The sequence below is a fragment of the Hippocampus comes genome, unplaced genomic scaffold (assembly GCF_001891065.2).
Source record: "Hippocampus comes isolate QL1 unplaced genomic scaffold, H_comes_QL1_v1.1 scaffold14, whole genome shotgun sequence".
NCBI lineage: Eukaryota > Metazoa > Chordata > Actinopteri > Syngnathiformes > Syngnathidae > Hippocampus > Hippocampus comes.
In genome coordinates, this window is record NW_017805839.1 from 1,011,170 (window position 1) to 1,023,928 (window position 12,759).

The window sequence follows — 12,759 nt, forward strand, 5'->3', positions numbered from 1 at the left end:
CATGTCACTGACCATGTAGCTCGCTTCGACCGCCGCATTAAGTTTTTTGATTGCTTTCTTCAAGAAATCTTCTTGCCTCCGTAGAGGTGCTTTAAGGTTGGCCACCCGGTTGGCTCGCTCATCTTCCTGGTATTTTGCCTATCGCTCCGCACTTCTAGTTGTGTAATGACGTTCCCAAAACAGGTAGCTGGAGTCTGTGCAAAGCCCAATCAGGCAAAAGTGATTTGCTCATCAAAAGCATTCATGAAATAAACAGCCCATTTTTAATACAATGAATTATGTGCCAAATTGAAATATTGCTCATGCAAAGGTACAAAAATAAGTGTTGTCTTGGAAGACATCTGACATCAGAATGCTAAAGAAATGATCACCCAACAAGAAGCTAGCACTGTAATTTGGAAAGAATGACCGAATGAGAACTGATACGTGACAATACAGTTGTTTGTTGAAAGAATATGCTACCGATAATAAATGAAAACAGAAGTAATCTCCTATCGTTGCGGTTCAGTTAGGAAAAGGAAAGACTCAATGCCAACTCTTGAGACTCATGCTACAAACTGAGGCGATGAAGCAAGTTATTTCGTGGTGCAACAGCAAACTGGCAATTTTATATCCTCTTCGGGCCAGGAAATGTTTTCAGAAGCGAATTTAGCTGGTGTTCTCGGTCATTTGCACATCCTGAAAAAAAAAAAGGTATGCCAAATAATTATCTTCTCATTCTGCTCCGTGTCACATTATGTACATGTTTTATTGAACTTTGTAACAGAAGCTTGTTGACTCCAAATAAGCCACTCCCTTACCCAAGTATGTGTTGGCTTTTAAACACGAACAGCCAAATATTTCTGGGTCGACGTCCTCACTGTAGACAGGCCCATCATTCCACACGAGATCAAACCCACCCACCCTCTTCTCCTTTCCTGTCAACCTGAGGAAGAACAGCAAGGTTACCGCTGCGTCGTGCTCATAAGAAATACATTCATTCATTCAGATTAATAACATATCATTCGCTGTATGGACAAAGGTATTGCAACGTACGTTATTGGTTATCCTGGAATCGTACGTTGCAAAAAAAAAAAAAAAACCCAAACATTTCAGCTGAAAATGATTCCACTCCCTTTAGGCGACTGCGTGTGTCCCAAGATTTTATGGCAGTGGAAATTTGGTTTCTGATGTTTGACGTTAGAGCGTGACTGACAACAACAACCTGTTGTAGTTGATCCAAAACTATTTGGTGGTGCCAATGTCATTGGAGAGAGACTTCCCGTAAGTTCCCACACAGTTGACAAAGTATTAACCGAAATGTCACGGTAAGACAAAAGACATTCTCAAGTTTAAGCCAACCCCTTTGAGAGGTACGTGCAGAGACTTTTGCCCATATACTTTTTACATATTACATTTCAATAAAAGCCATCAAGAGACGTTGATTTACCTTCCCTCCATGTCCACAATATTCACAGTGTCTTCCAGCAGGCTGTACTTCATGTCGTAATCCTCCTGGCTACTAGGTGCGAGTGACGGAGAAGCGTTGACTTCAATTAACCACCTACAAATTAGACATGAGTTCCGTTTTTCAATTTGGGACCTTAGGTAGAAATGCAAAGAATGCTTTTTATATTTCCAAAAGCATTGCCTTTAATATAGCAGGAACATTGCCCATGCATGTCTTGCTATATAAGTAAACTGTTTCTACCAGACAGTCATACGGTACCTCCCTTCAGCCAAAGGTTTTATGACTTGTTTTAATATTCCCACCTGGCAGGTTGAATGCACAACACCTCAGCATGTTTGCGCGCGTTCTAATCTCTGCGCTTGCGCGTGTTTGCGCATGTGTATCTGTATGCATATTAAAATCGCGTGCCTACGTGCGAACACCAAACAAATGCACGATCGCACGCGTTGCACAAAAACAAACTCACTTTCGATTTAAACTCACACGGTTTGAGGTTCTCATCCAACATAATGTCATAGCCATAGAGCTCAAAGCAGTGTTTGTCATTGATAATGATCTTCTGCACACTTTGGAGGCTGCTGATGAAGATGTTATCCATCTCTTTGAATAAAGTTTCCACTGCCTGTCTTCCGTGCTTTGCAGTCAGATACCGACGGAGCTTCTGTATCTTCCATTTACATCCCTATGTAAAAAGGCAGGTACACACTTTTAGGAGAACAAAGCTGGCACAAAGTCAGAGGCTGCCGCAGGTAACGGTGACACGAATGTGAAACTCCTCACTTTTTCCGGATCATAGTCCGGGGCTGTTTTTTGAACCGCTACATTCGTGAGATGCACATCTGTATAGGAGGCGATAAGGAAAACGTAGGAACTTCGAGGTTTTATGTTCAACATGTCAATGAAAAAAAAAATGCGCAGTATAGCGTAAAACTAAAATCCACATTGCCCAAAATGCTCTGAAAGGATACACTTGTCATCAATACTACTAAGGGAGAAGCGTGTGCTTGAGAGGCGAGCAAATCCTTCTCGATATAGCCACGCCTTCAAGGGAAAATACTGACAACAATATTACATACAGTATTAGGAACAGTGTACATATTGTACAGGCACCAAAATTATTATTCATGAGATTTTCATTTGTTGATTGGGCATTTTTTTTAGCAAGAACAGTCACAGTCTTGTGAAAAACACGTCCATTTTTTGTCATAAAATTTTTTTTTTTGTCATTAAGGGGATGTCTCAAACGTCGACGACCCATTGATGTAAAACTTTTTTTTTAAATGACAAAAATGGACGGACATGTTATTCACAGGACTGCAACGATATGTAGTAAACAACATTCAGATTGCAATTTTTTTTTTTGACCCTTTTCAATAGTTGTGAAAAGGGTCAATATTATCCTTGACTTATGATTTCAAAACTCGTAATCCATTATTTTTTTGGTGCATATCCAATGATAATGAGGCGAGATTAAAATTTTGGGGGTTTCACAGTTAAAACGGCCGTCTGAGGGAAACCATAACAATGTGGGCTATGAAAAACAATGAGTGTGAAACCCCTCCTTGAGAACGAGATTTCCTCAAAATGAAAAACAAAACGGCATCAGAATAATTCTCAGAATGAAAAAAAAGACTAGTTTTTTTCTCTCTTCTCCAACTTATTGTTTTTTTTGTTGCCACTTTCTTGTGCAATTTCCAGCCAATTCTGATTCAAAATTTGGCTGCCAGGGTATGAATAGTTTCGATATTATCTGTGTAAAACATTTTAATTTGAAATACAATCTAAATGTTGGCTTCACAATTGTATTTACATACTGATGTAACCATCACATACACCCGGAGGTCAAACTTCCTCCCTGTGAAGAGGAAATGAACCAGTAAATACTTATTGAATTATTTTTTTCCATGTAAAATACGATTTTTGAGTCGGTGAATTACCGCCAAGTAGGTAGGGGTTTTCAATGTAGCGTTGTGCCACGTAGCTTTCCACTTGAGTGGCATCTTTCTGCTCCTCCGAGCGGGTGCCATCATGCTGGAACGCAATGTTTTCAATGAAATGACATTTCTGTGTTTTGTACTTGTTTATCTGTCCATTTGTTCTCATTCAAAATCACGCACCTTCCTCCATTCCATGATGTCTTTTAGTTTTTTAAAAAGGAAGATGCCTGCCCCTTGAGATTTTGCTGCCTGTGAAAATACTGCACTCAATGTAGTGTCTTATTACTTGGTGACTTCATTCAGGGTAACATGCCAGATACAGCAGCGTCATCATTTATATGTTGTGAAGCCATATAATTTTGTATTTGTGATTAATTTGAGCTTACTGGCTTCATGATCCAGGTGCTGCCTGGGTTTCTTTTGAACTCCTCCACAAAGAGATGATATTCATTTGGCAGCGCAAAGGTACAGGGGAAGAAATCACATTTGGAGCCCTCCATGCAGCTGGTATCCCTTTCAAGATTCTTTTTGAATCTTTTCAAATTTTTCAGCATGAAGTCCTTGCGTGTCAGCTGTGTGAAAAAGCATGTAACTGGAGCGCATTACCGAAAACGATGAAGTCAGAAAAACTGACAATATACATGAGATTCCTTACCTCGTAATGGTTCCGAAAATGGTTGACTCTTACATGTTCCTCCATGTACAAATTCTCCTTGAGCCAGCCCACGCCACACCAATGGAAGTCCCACTCAGAATCACTTTAATTAAAAAAATTAAATAAAATAAAAACAAATCACAAGCTCCAACAACGATAAATGTGCACAGAAGCTGAATTATGATGATGACCATGTAAACTACTCACTCTTTGACTTCAATCCAGCCTGGCCTTTGTCTCAAGACATCTTGTATGGGACCAGGCTGACTGCATTTGTAGCGCACGACATATCTTCCCTCCCTGAGATAACAATTTCACATGGTTTATCTGTCAAATGCCTATATTTGACTTAAAAAAAACATCCTGATGATGGTATTTGTAATGATGGTACACTGGATTGTCGTAAAGAAAATACTGTATGTCATTGCTATACTGATTGGAGACAAAATGACTATTTTGATCATTTTAATGGGGATTTTTTCAATGTTGATAAATGGTCATTTCTGCATCTGGCAAAGTTCGTTTGGCAGCGCTTGTCAGTGTAAAAGTGTAAGATGATTTGTGTGTTTACACCTGAGATGCTCAGACTTGCTCAAGTAAAGTGGCTTTTGGCATGCTATCAGGTCAAGTCAGCTTTTATTGTCAAATATGCTCAATAAAAGCTGATCATAAAATACAATAATTGTTAGTTATCTTTTGGGGAGCAAAAATAAAGTGGCTTTTTGCATGTTATCAAGTCAAGTCAGCTTTTATTGTCAAATATGCTCAATAAAAGCTGATTATAAAATATAATCATTGTTAGTTATCCTTTGGGGAGCCAAACAAAACGCCCTACGCAACGCAATGCATTTCATTCACTAATAACTCTAACGCCCATGCTATCTTTGGCCCCAATTTAGGCTCGGTGTTTTAAAGCAACCACGATCGATTAATCTCATTTGCACATATTTGACACTGGTTTATTTTCATCGAGTACTGCTCGCCAGACAAACGTAGGGCAAGGCACATATAACGGACAACGATTCAGACTTAGAGACAGAAGATTTTAAGACTCTTCAAGGAACATAACATGCCTAGGCGCATGTTTTGGCAATACAGTATGGGAAAACCCGGAGAAACCACATGCAAGCATTAAGAGCGTGCATTAGGGTTCTAACTACAAACTTTAGAACTGTGAGTCAGATGCACTAACCACCTTGCACGCAACATTGCAGTCCTGCATTACCCGAACGCTCGAAACAAGTGACCGGTGGTGAACTAGCAAGCAACAAAACAGTAGGCACGTAACAATAGCGTACATTACTATGTTGGGGGGGGGGGTGTCGCCGTTTCTCAACTCTACACTTGTGAAAACGCTGTTGTGAAGAAGGGTGTCACTTAATCTAAATTTTACCAGAAGACGGCAGCGCTTAAATCACGTTGTAACTATTACGACCTACAAGAAATAAGACCTCGTTTGCAAAGAGCGCTTGAAAGAGTAACCGGCGCTCTATGACGTCAAAGGCGAGTGACGCTGGAAAGCGTCACGTGACAAGGACAGGCAGCCTGGAACCACCGAAGTGCCTGAGTTTCAGCCTGTCAACTCTACCTTCTATTTCGCTAAAAATGTCCGTGAGACCATAACCATATGGTACTACTACTAGTACTACTACTACTAACTACCACAACTATCACTGAATAGGCTTTATTTAATATTGTCATAGATATGTGAATAACATCAATCTATAATCGTCAGCCTCAACATTAGGCCATCCAATTCAATCAAAGCTAGTTTAATTAAAATGTGCCTGTATAGTTTCAAATAACATCACTAGAGAAATACAGTATTTAATTAAACTCTGCATGATTGGCCTGAACTTTGAAATAAAATACCAGTAAATGCTGCCTATTCTAAAACCTATGTGTCCCTATATGATGACATTATTATTCAGTGTCATCACTGTTATCAAAAGACCTAATGTATTTGCGTGTGTCATGAAAGCTGCAGCTTACGAATATTCAGATGCTTTTGAAAGTATTCTGCCCCCTAGAACTATTTGACCTTTTGCCACATTTCAGGCTTCAAACTTAATGATATAAAATGTAATTTTTTTTGTGTGTGTGTGTGAAGAATCAACACCAAGATGGACACAATCATGATGTGGAATGAAATGTATACGAAATTTGAAACTGAGAAATAAAATACTGAAAAATAGGGCATGCAAAATTATCTCAGTGCCGCCAACTTAGAAGTTTAAGTTTAAGACTAGAAGTTTCCTGAGGATTTCTGAATGATTCAGTGTTGACCTAAATGACTGATGATAGTACCATGTTTTAACATGAATGACATTTGAGCATGTGAAATGTAGACCCTACACTAAAGGTCGTGATCAACTTCTGGTCCAAAGACGATGTCAAGGTCAGGCACTTGATCGTGGAAGGAAACAGACCAGGTGAGCCTTCCCGAACCAGGAGGTCCTCCAAGGGTCCCATTGGCTCTGGATCATGGAGGAGGCGCACATGTTCTGCTATTTGATAAGGCAGAGAATTGCTCAATGGCACAGTTGATGCTCTACACCAGCTGTCCCCAAACTACGGCCCGCGGGCCGGATCCGGCCCGCCTCCGCATTTGGTCCGGCCCCCTGAAAATACCACAGAGTATTTTGATTTATTTTTCATCGATGTGGATTTGTCTTTGATCATAAAGTTGGGCTTTTGCAATAAAATGTTCCTTAGTTCTGAACCGTTTTCATGATTAACTATTAATTAGTAACTATTTCATAAACACAGATACAATAAGGTGACATTTGGTGCATCTTTCTGTGCCGTTATCTGGCAACGCCAGAAAAAAAAAATCCGAAACCGGCCCCTCTCTCAGAGAACGGGATCATGGCGAAAAGGTTCGGTAAGAGAAAAATAGAATGCGGGGTATTTAACCCAAAGTGGACAAACGATGTTTTTGTTTTTGTTTCTTTCAGCGCAAAGGGCCCTCACAGGAAAAAGTTTGGGGACCGCTGCTCTACACAGACATAACAGTAAGAACAGAAAAAAAACCTGCTACACGTGAAACTAGAAGACTGCGAATAATTTCAGACCACTGACCAAACCACTTATTTAATAAATTGGTGAAAAGGTTACTGAACCCTGAGTGGACTTGTAATTTATTGGAAAGGGCTCAAAGCCCCTCGAGAGCTCTGGATAGACTCGGGTTGAGGGTGGCGTAATTGGAGACAAAAGTGCAGCATATGTTGCCAAACATTGCACGTACTCTTTTCTGCCAATTGTGGATCAAGTGGCGAACCGATTTGACAGGCCACCACAGATGTGGCTGAAAATTGTTCGTGCATGGCTTCAAAACCATCTATGCGGTGTAGTTGGCCAATCTCTGGACATTATTGTCTTTTGACATGATTTCAGTGAGGCATTCTAAAGCTTTGCTGGTGTTTTTAGCATATTCCAAGGAAGTTGTAACCAGAAATAAATTAGGTCTCCCTGAGCCACAATTGCAACGAACTGTACTGTTTTATACAGAGCGTCTTCCAAATATGTTTGTCTCTTTAGCACAAAACAGAGACCAACTGTGAGCCAGGCCTTTGCTTGGATCCAACCTCAGTAACCTCTTACCTCACAAATCTTTCGGATTCTTGTTCTCGTGGATGAATAAAAAATACAAAACAAAAATAAATCCCACATACACTCCAAATCCTTTTTGGAATTCTCTCCATATTACAGCTGCAAAGGTGAGACGAAGGCCAGATCACATTTTCTTCCATTTTCTCTGTCTTGCTGGTGTTTAACTGGAAATTCCAAGGGCTCAGACGATGAAGTTCCAAAGGCCTTGCCTCCATCAAAGTGTGGATAATTGCAACGCATGTTATTTTGTGAGTCCAATGTGAGCGTTGGCAACGCTGGTGCAGGCAATAACCCATACATCTGAGGAGCATCACGATTATTTCAAGAAAGGGACTCGAGTGACTGAAATACACAATGACACAAAATCGTCGTATTTTGCTCACATCTTGTCTAACCTTGACAGTAGATACCAAATTGCTAAGATATTACCGTGCTTTGCTGCAGTTCAAGAACAGCGCTCAAGCATGTTTTTGCAGGAAGAGAGGGAGATCATCCAGCATGATGAAGTGCAAGCCTCTTTGGCGACAGTGCTCAAACCCTTCTGTCAACCCCACTTGGGCTGCTCGATGACTCCTTGTGTTGAAAGAGATGATGTCCTTGAATTTATGAGAGGGGGTTTGCAAACCTGCGCATTCTAGCCAGAGAGTGTTCAAGTTCAGTATGTGCAGGATTCGTGTCTGAATCTGTCAGAGCTTGACACTACACAAGTTTGTGTCGTAAAAATAAAACAAACCAAAAACATCCCCACTGCTTTGTAAGTCTCCTGTGGTTTCTTATACGATTTGTTCTGTGCTTAATCATATTGCGAATTATGAAAAAAAAATAGTCTTTAATGGTCCTATTACATGAATCTTTAATTCCGCGTCCTTGTCTTAAAATTCATTCATTTTCCGAACCGCTTTATTCTCACTAGGGTCACGGGGGGTGCTGGAGCCTATCCCAGCTGTCTTCAGGCAGTAGGCGGGGGACACACTGAACCGGTTGCCAGCCAATCGCAGGGCACACAGAAACGATCAACCATCCGCGCTCACACTCACACCTAGGGACAATTTTGAGTGTTCAATCAGCCTGCCATGCATGTTTTTTGGAACGTGGGAGGAAACCGGAGTACCCGGAGAAAACCCACGCAGGCCCGGGAGAACATGTAAACTCCACACAGGGAAGCTGGAGCTGGAATTGAACCCGGTACCTCTGCACTGTGATGTCGGGGCGCTAACCACTGGATCACCGGGCCACCCACAGTACAATTTACTCTACATATTTTGACCCTGGAGAACCCACGGGGTCAAATTTGACCCCTACAAATTCTGCTACTCAAATGCTACACTTAAATCCCAAAGGGTCAAATTTGGCCTTAATCCTTAAATTAGGATTAAAGCATTAAATCTTCTTCTCCTTTCGGCACGTCCCTATTCAGGGGTCGCCACAGCGAGTCAGTAATTTCCATCCGCCCCTGTAAACCGTCCTACCAACTCGCATGGTCGTCTTGGCAAAAGTTTTACACCGGATGCCATTCCTGACGCAACCCTCCCCATTTCTCCGGGCTTGGGACCGGCACTGGGGAACAGTGCACCCCCAGGGGAGGGCACTGCCCCCCAGCGGCTGGGTTAGGATTAAAGCATTAAATATTTGAAAAAAACATATATTTTGGTGTTCAGTGAACATACAGCAGGCATTTAATGTAAAATTCATCATTTTCCAAAGAAGAAAACGGTTCTTGAGTTCTCCAGGGTTAAAAGCGCTGAATAACACTGAACACATCCCTTGATAGAATCTTTTTGCCTCTTCTGATGAATACCCTTTCTTTTTCCGTCATGATAAGAACAGATGTTTTAAAAAGATTTATTTTGAAGCGCGGTTTAAGATGACAAGACATGCCTTGGGAAAGTGATTGCTTTTGTCTTCACAAAAGTCTGAGATCTGCCTGACAGTAGGTTCTATTTCTTGACAAAAAATTGGATCTAGGCTCTGTTTTTGTGGGGAGTCCTTTTTCAATTTGATCAACAAAAGTCACTGATTGATTCATGAAAAAAAAAAAAGTTTATTTCCCACTGAGACACAATAAAAACACACACCCGGTGTATCATCGGCTTCACAAAATTACCGCTACCCCATTTTACTGATTCCATCGTCTCGTGATGACAGCAGCACGGTTTGATAAGTGCATGCAATTACATTCTCCTCAAAAATAATACAGTATGTTCCTTTCATGTGACTGATATGACCTCGCTGGATTGGGATGCTTGGCTTTTCCCGTGTGCGCCATATGGAAACAATCTCTCGATGCTAGCGAAGAACACCGATATTTGTTTTAAACGTCTCATTGTCAATAGTGTAAGAAGAGCTTATTTCTGCAGTCAGATTCCTGTGAAAAGCTAAATAAATGGGCAAATGTCTTCTGAAAAAATTTTACTCCTTTTTTTTTGTGTGCGTGTGTGTGTGTGTGTGTGTGTGTGTGTGTGTGTGTGTGTGTGTGTGTGTGTGTGTGTTTGTTAGCCACCCACCAGGAATTCAACAATCAAGCTCTACAATAAATAAACACAACAGGCCAATGTTTACCATGATTTAAGGCCTTGAAATCAGGTCGATGTTTGGTTTGACTACTTTCCAAAGTGGCCACAGTAGTTAAGAACGTACTGAACCTAGCCGAGGACTCTCGAATGCTATTGAAATTTTTGAACATGTTACAGTCTGCTCAAGCAAAAAAATGGGAAAATCATGAGTGCACACGCTGCGCTACTTTCTTATTACCTTCTTAACATCTGTCGAGTTTTTTTTTGAAGGTTCTGCACCTCTGATGAAGTCATCTGTCAGCTTTGACAACTGCTGATACAAATGGTATTATTTGCACACTAATCTTATTGATTGTGTGATTAAACGTTCTTGTGCATTGTACAAAACTAATCTTATTGACACGATAAGGTTTAAGTACACAAAAGAATTCAAAGTGGCTTCAAAATGTCTTATATCCTCTGACGTTATCGCCACATAATTGTTGTTGGTTATATGCCAGGTCCTCCAATCACCACAGTAGCACAAATCCCACTGTCAAGTTGAGGTGTGACATGTTACAGAGCAGATGTTCAACTTCAGTTTTTTGCTCTTTGTTGATTAGAATTATTCTTTCGTTCTCCCCTTATTTATTTACTTTCATATTATTATATCAGTTCATTTTTGTCAATTTCCTAATGATGATTTCAGGGGCCAAACAAAGGTCACTTTGGCTTGGCACTCAATTCTGCAGATGCTGCTCCCAGAACCTGGAACGCATTAGCCTTCAAATTTTCACTCACCGCATTTGTCTCGTTTCAACATAATTTATTAGTTTGTCTCTTTCAAACATGTCACCAGAGTTCTCGTAGCTTCGAGGTTAAATTCCTGCTTACTAACCCAAGATCTTCATTCTTTTTTTTTTCCACTAACAGTAGTGGACCGGGGCTTGATATCACACTTTTTACACTTTTAGACATTTCTTGGATATCATACATGAACTTTTTTTTTTTTAAAGAGATAAAAGACCGAAGTTTCAAGTGTATACAGTATTTTGTATTCATGTCAGATATGTAGTTTGTGTTCAGGATGTACCCCGCTTTACCGCTCAAAGTCGGCTGGGATAGCTCATTGACAGCTCATTGACACTGATGTGTCAGCACCTGGAGCAATTTCAGGCATTTGGGGCCCCGTGAAGAAAAAAAGTTTTCAAACCCCTCCATGTAAAAGCAACAAATTGAAAAAAACTGTTTTCGCCTGTCAGTCATGAGCTCTGAAAAGGATTATCACTCACCTCCTCCCACCCTAATGGTGCCCCTGGGTGGGAGCTCAGTATCTTGCTCAAGGGATCAAGCCATGAAACTTTGGGTCGAGTCACGCCACCCCACTTGTGAAGGTTGCTACTGTAATTGGTAGAGGTAGTGTGACATACAGTACGTGGCTGCAGGTCAAATACAAATACTTCACAATTTCCTTCCCAGCATGCAATGTGCGTGGGACTCACTCTTCACCCTGTTCATTTCAACTGGCTTATATCGGCTGTTTATTGTTTTCTGTGCTCCCTGCCTCAGAAGCTCAACATCACGACAGGGGTATTTCTGTAGATCCTCCGGATTTGCGCAATAAAAATGTTTTCCCATAAAACACGTGAGGCATGTGTCTAGCCAAGGCTAACTTCCACTGTAATGTGTTGACCTGCTGCTCTCTATGAGCGATATGGGCGAAGCAACACAACAAATTTGCCATTCATGCATATGAAATATGTTGAGTATTTAAATGAAAATGCCAACAACCAACTCTTGCTCAGAGCTGACATTTCAAGCACATCATCTGTTTTTACTGCTTCAAAACTTGCCCGAGTGAAACAGTCTATTAGTCATACTGCTTTACTTAAGTGAACATTTGCCACTTGATGTATAGGGGAGCCCCCTCAAACAAAGGGGGTTCAACAAAAATAATGAACACGACATTCAGCGAAGAGATTTCACTAGTTGACTCAATATTTTGGCACGCGGTTTCACTCTGTAAATGTTGTGTAGTGATGACACGCTCATGAGAGATCCCCCTCACTTTTAGTTTGATTTAGAGTGTGCATACCCACAGGGCCGGTCTCTGCGTTAGGAACACGAATGATGGCACACACCGGAGGCACTGGTTTACTCATGAGTGAGTGATCTTGTGGGTAAATCATGAGACATAGTGAGTCATCCATGACGGTATCTGTCTTACCTTGTTGAGTTCACTCAAGAGCATAAGTTTCTCCTCTCGCTCAATTTCTGTCATCTGCATTGCTGTTTTAAATTGGGGGGAAGGGGGAATAGGTTTTTTTTCCAAACAGAAAACTTGAAACAATGACTGTCTAGTGAAAGAAAGTTTTACAATGTTGACAGTTGCCCCTGGAACAAACGATATATACATTGTGTCTATCTATCTATCTAGCTAGCTATCATCTAGCTAGCTAGCCATCCATCCATCAAGAGAAGACTTTCAAGGTTCCATCCTAGCTAACTGCTGCATTGAGGGGGATTTTTTTTTTAACTGGTTTTACACATTTTTTTTTTCAATCTTCTCTACCTGCTCAATGGCCAGTTTGCCCTTCTATTGTCTAGACTTTT

General features: G+C 40.8%; 1 protein-coding gene across 2 annotated transcripts; it reads right to left on the reverse strand.

Moving 5' to 3' along the window:
* Nucleotides 1-244: 244 nt before the first annotated feature.
* Nucleotides 245-5,569, reverse strand: ttll9 (tubulin tyrosine ligase-like family, member 9). 2 transcript variants are annotated; one of them, XM_019888046.1, is made up of 13 exons: nucleotides 5,341-5,566; nucleotides 4,250-4,342; nucleotides 4,043-4,145; nucleotides 3,774-3,959; nucleotides 3,568-3,636; nucleotides 3,388-3,481; nucleotides 3,265-3,305; nucleotides 2,419-2,506; nucleotides 2,231-2,289; nucleotides 1,936-2,132; nucleotides 1,430-1,543; nucleotides 801-925; nucleotides 245-678 (listed from the first exon to the last, which is right to left on the reverse strand). In XM_019888046.1, coding segments are annotated over exons 1-13 (1,242 nt in total). In that variant the 5' UTR covers nucleotides 5,343-5,566; the 3' UTR covers nucleotides 245-607. The 2 variants fall into 2 exon arrangements, with proteins under 2 accessions (XP_019743605.1, XP_019743606.1); XM_019888047.1 differs by lacking the exon at nucleotides 245-678 and having other exon boundaries at nucleotides 872-960; nucleotides 5,341-5,569.
* Nucleotides 5,570-12,759: the final 7,190 nt, after the last annotated feature.

Coding starts and splice junctions, on each gene's coding strand:
- ttll9 (XM_019888046.1), bottom strand. Junction 3,960..4,042: donor ATTTTCGGAACCATTACGAG/GTAAGGAATCTC, acceptor TTTTTCACACAG/CTGACACGCAAGGACTTCAT. Junction 2,290..2,418: donor TAGTAGTATTGATGACAAGT/GTATCCTTTCAG, acceptor CCTCCTATACAG/ATGTGCATCTCACGAATGTA.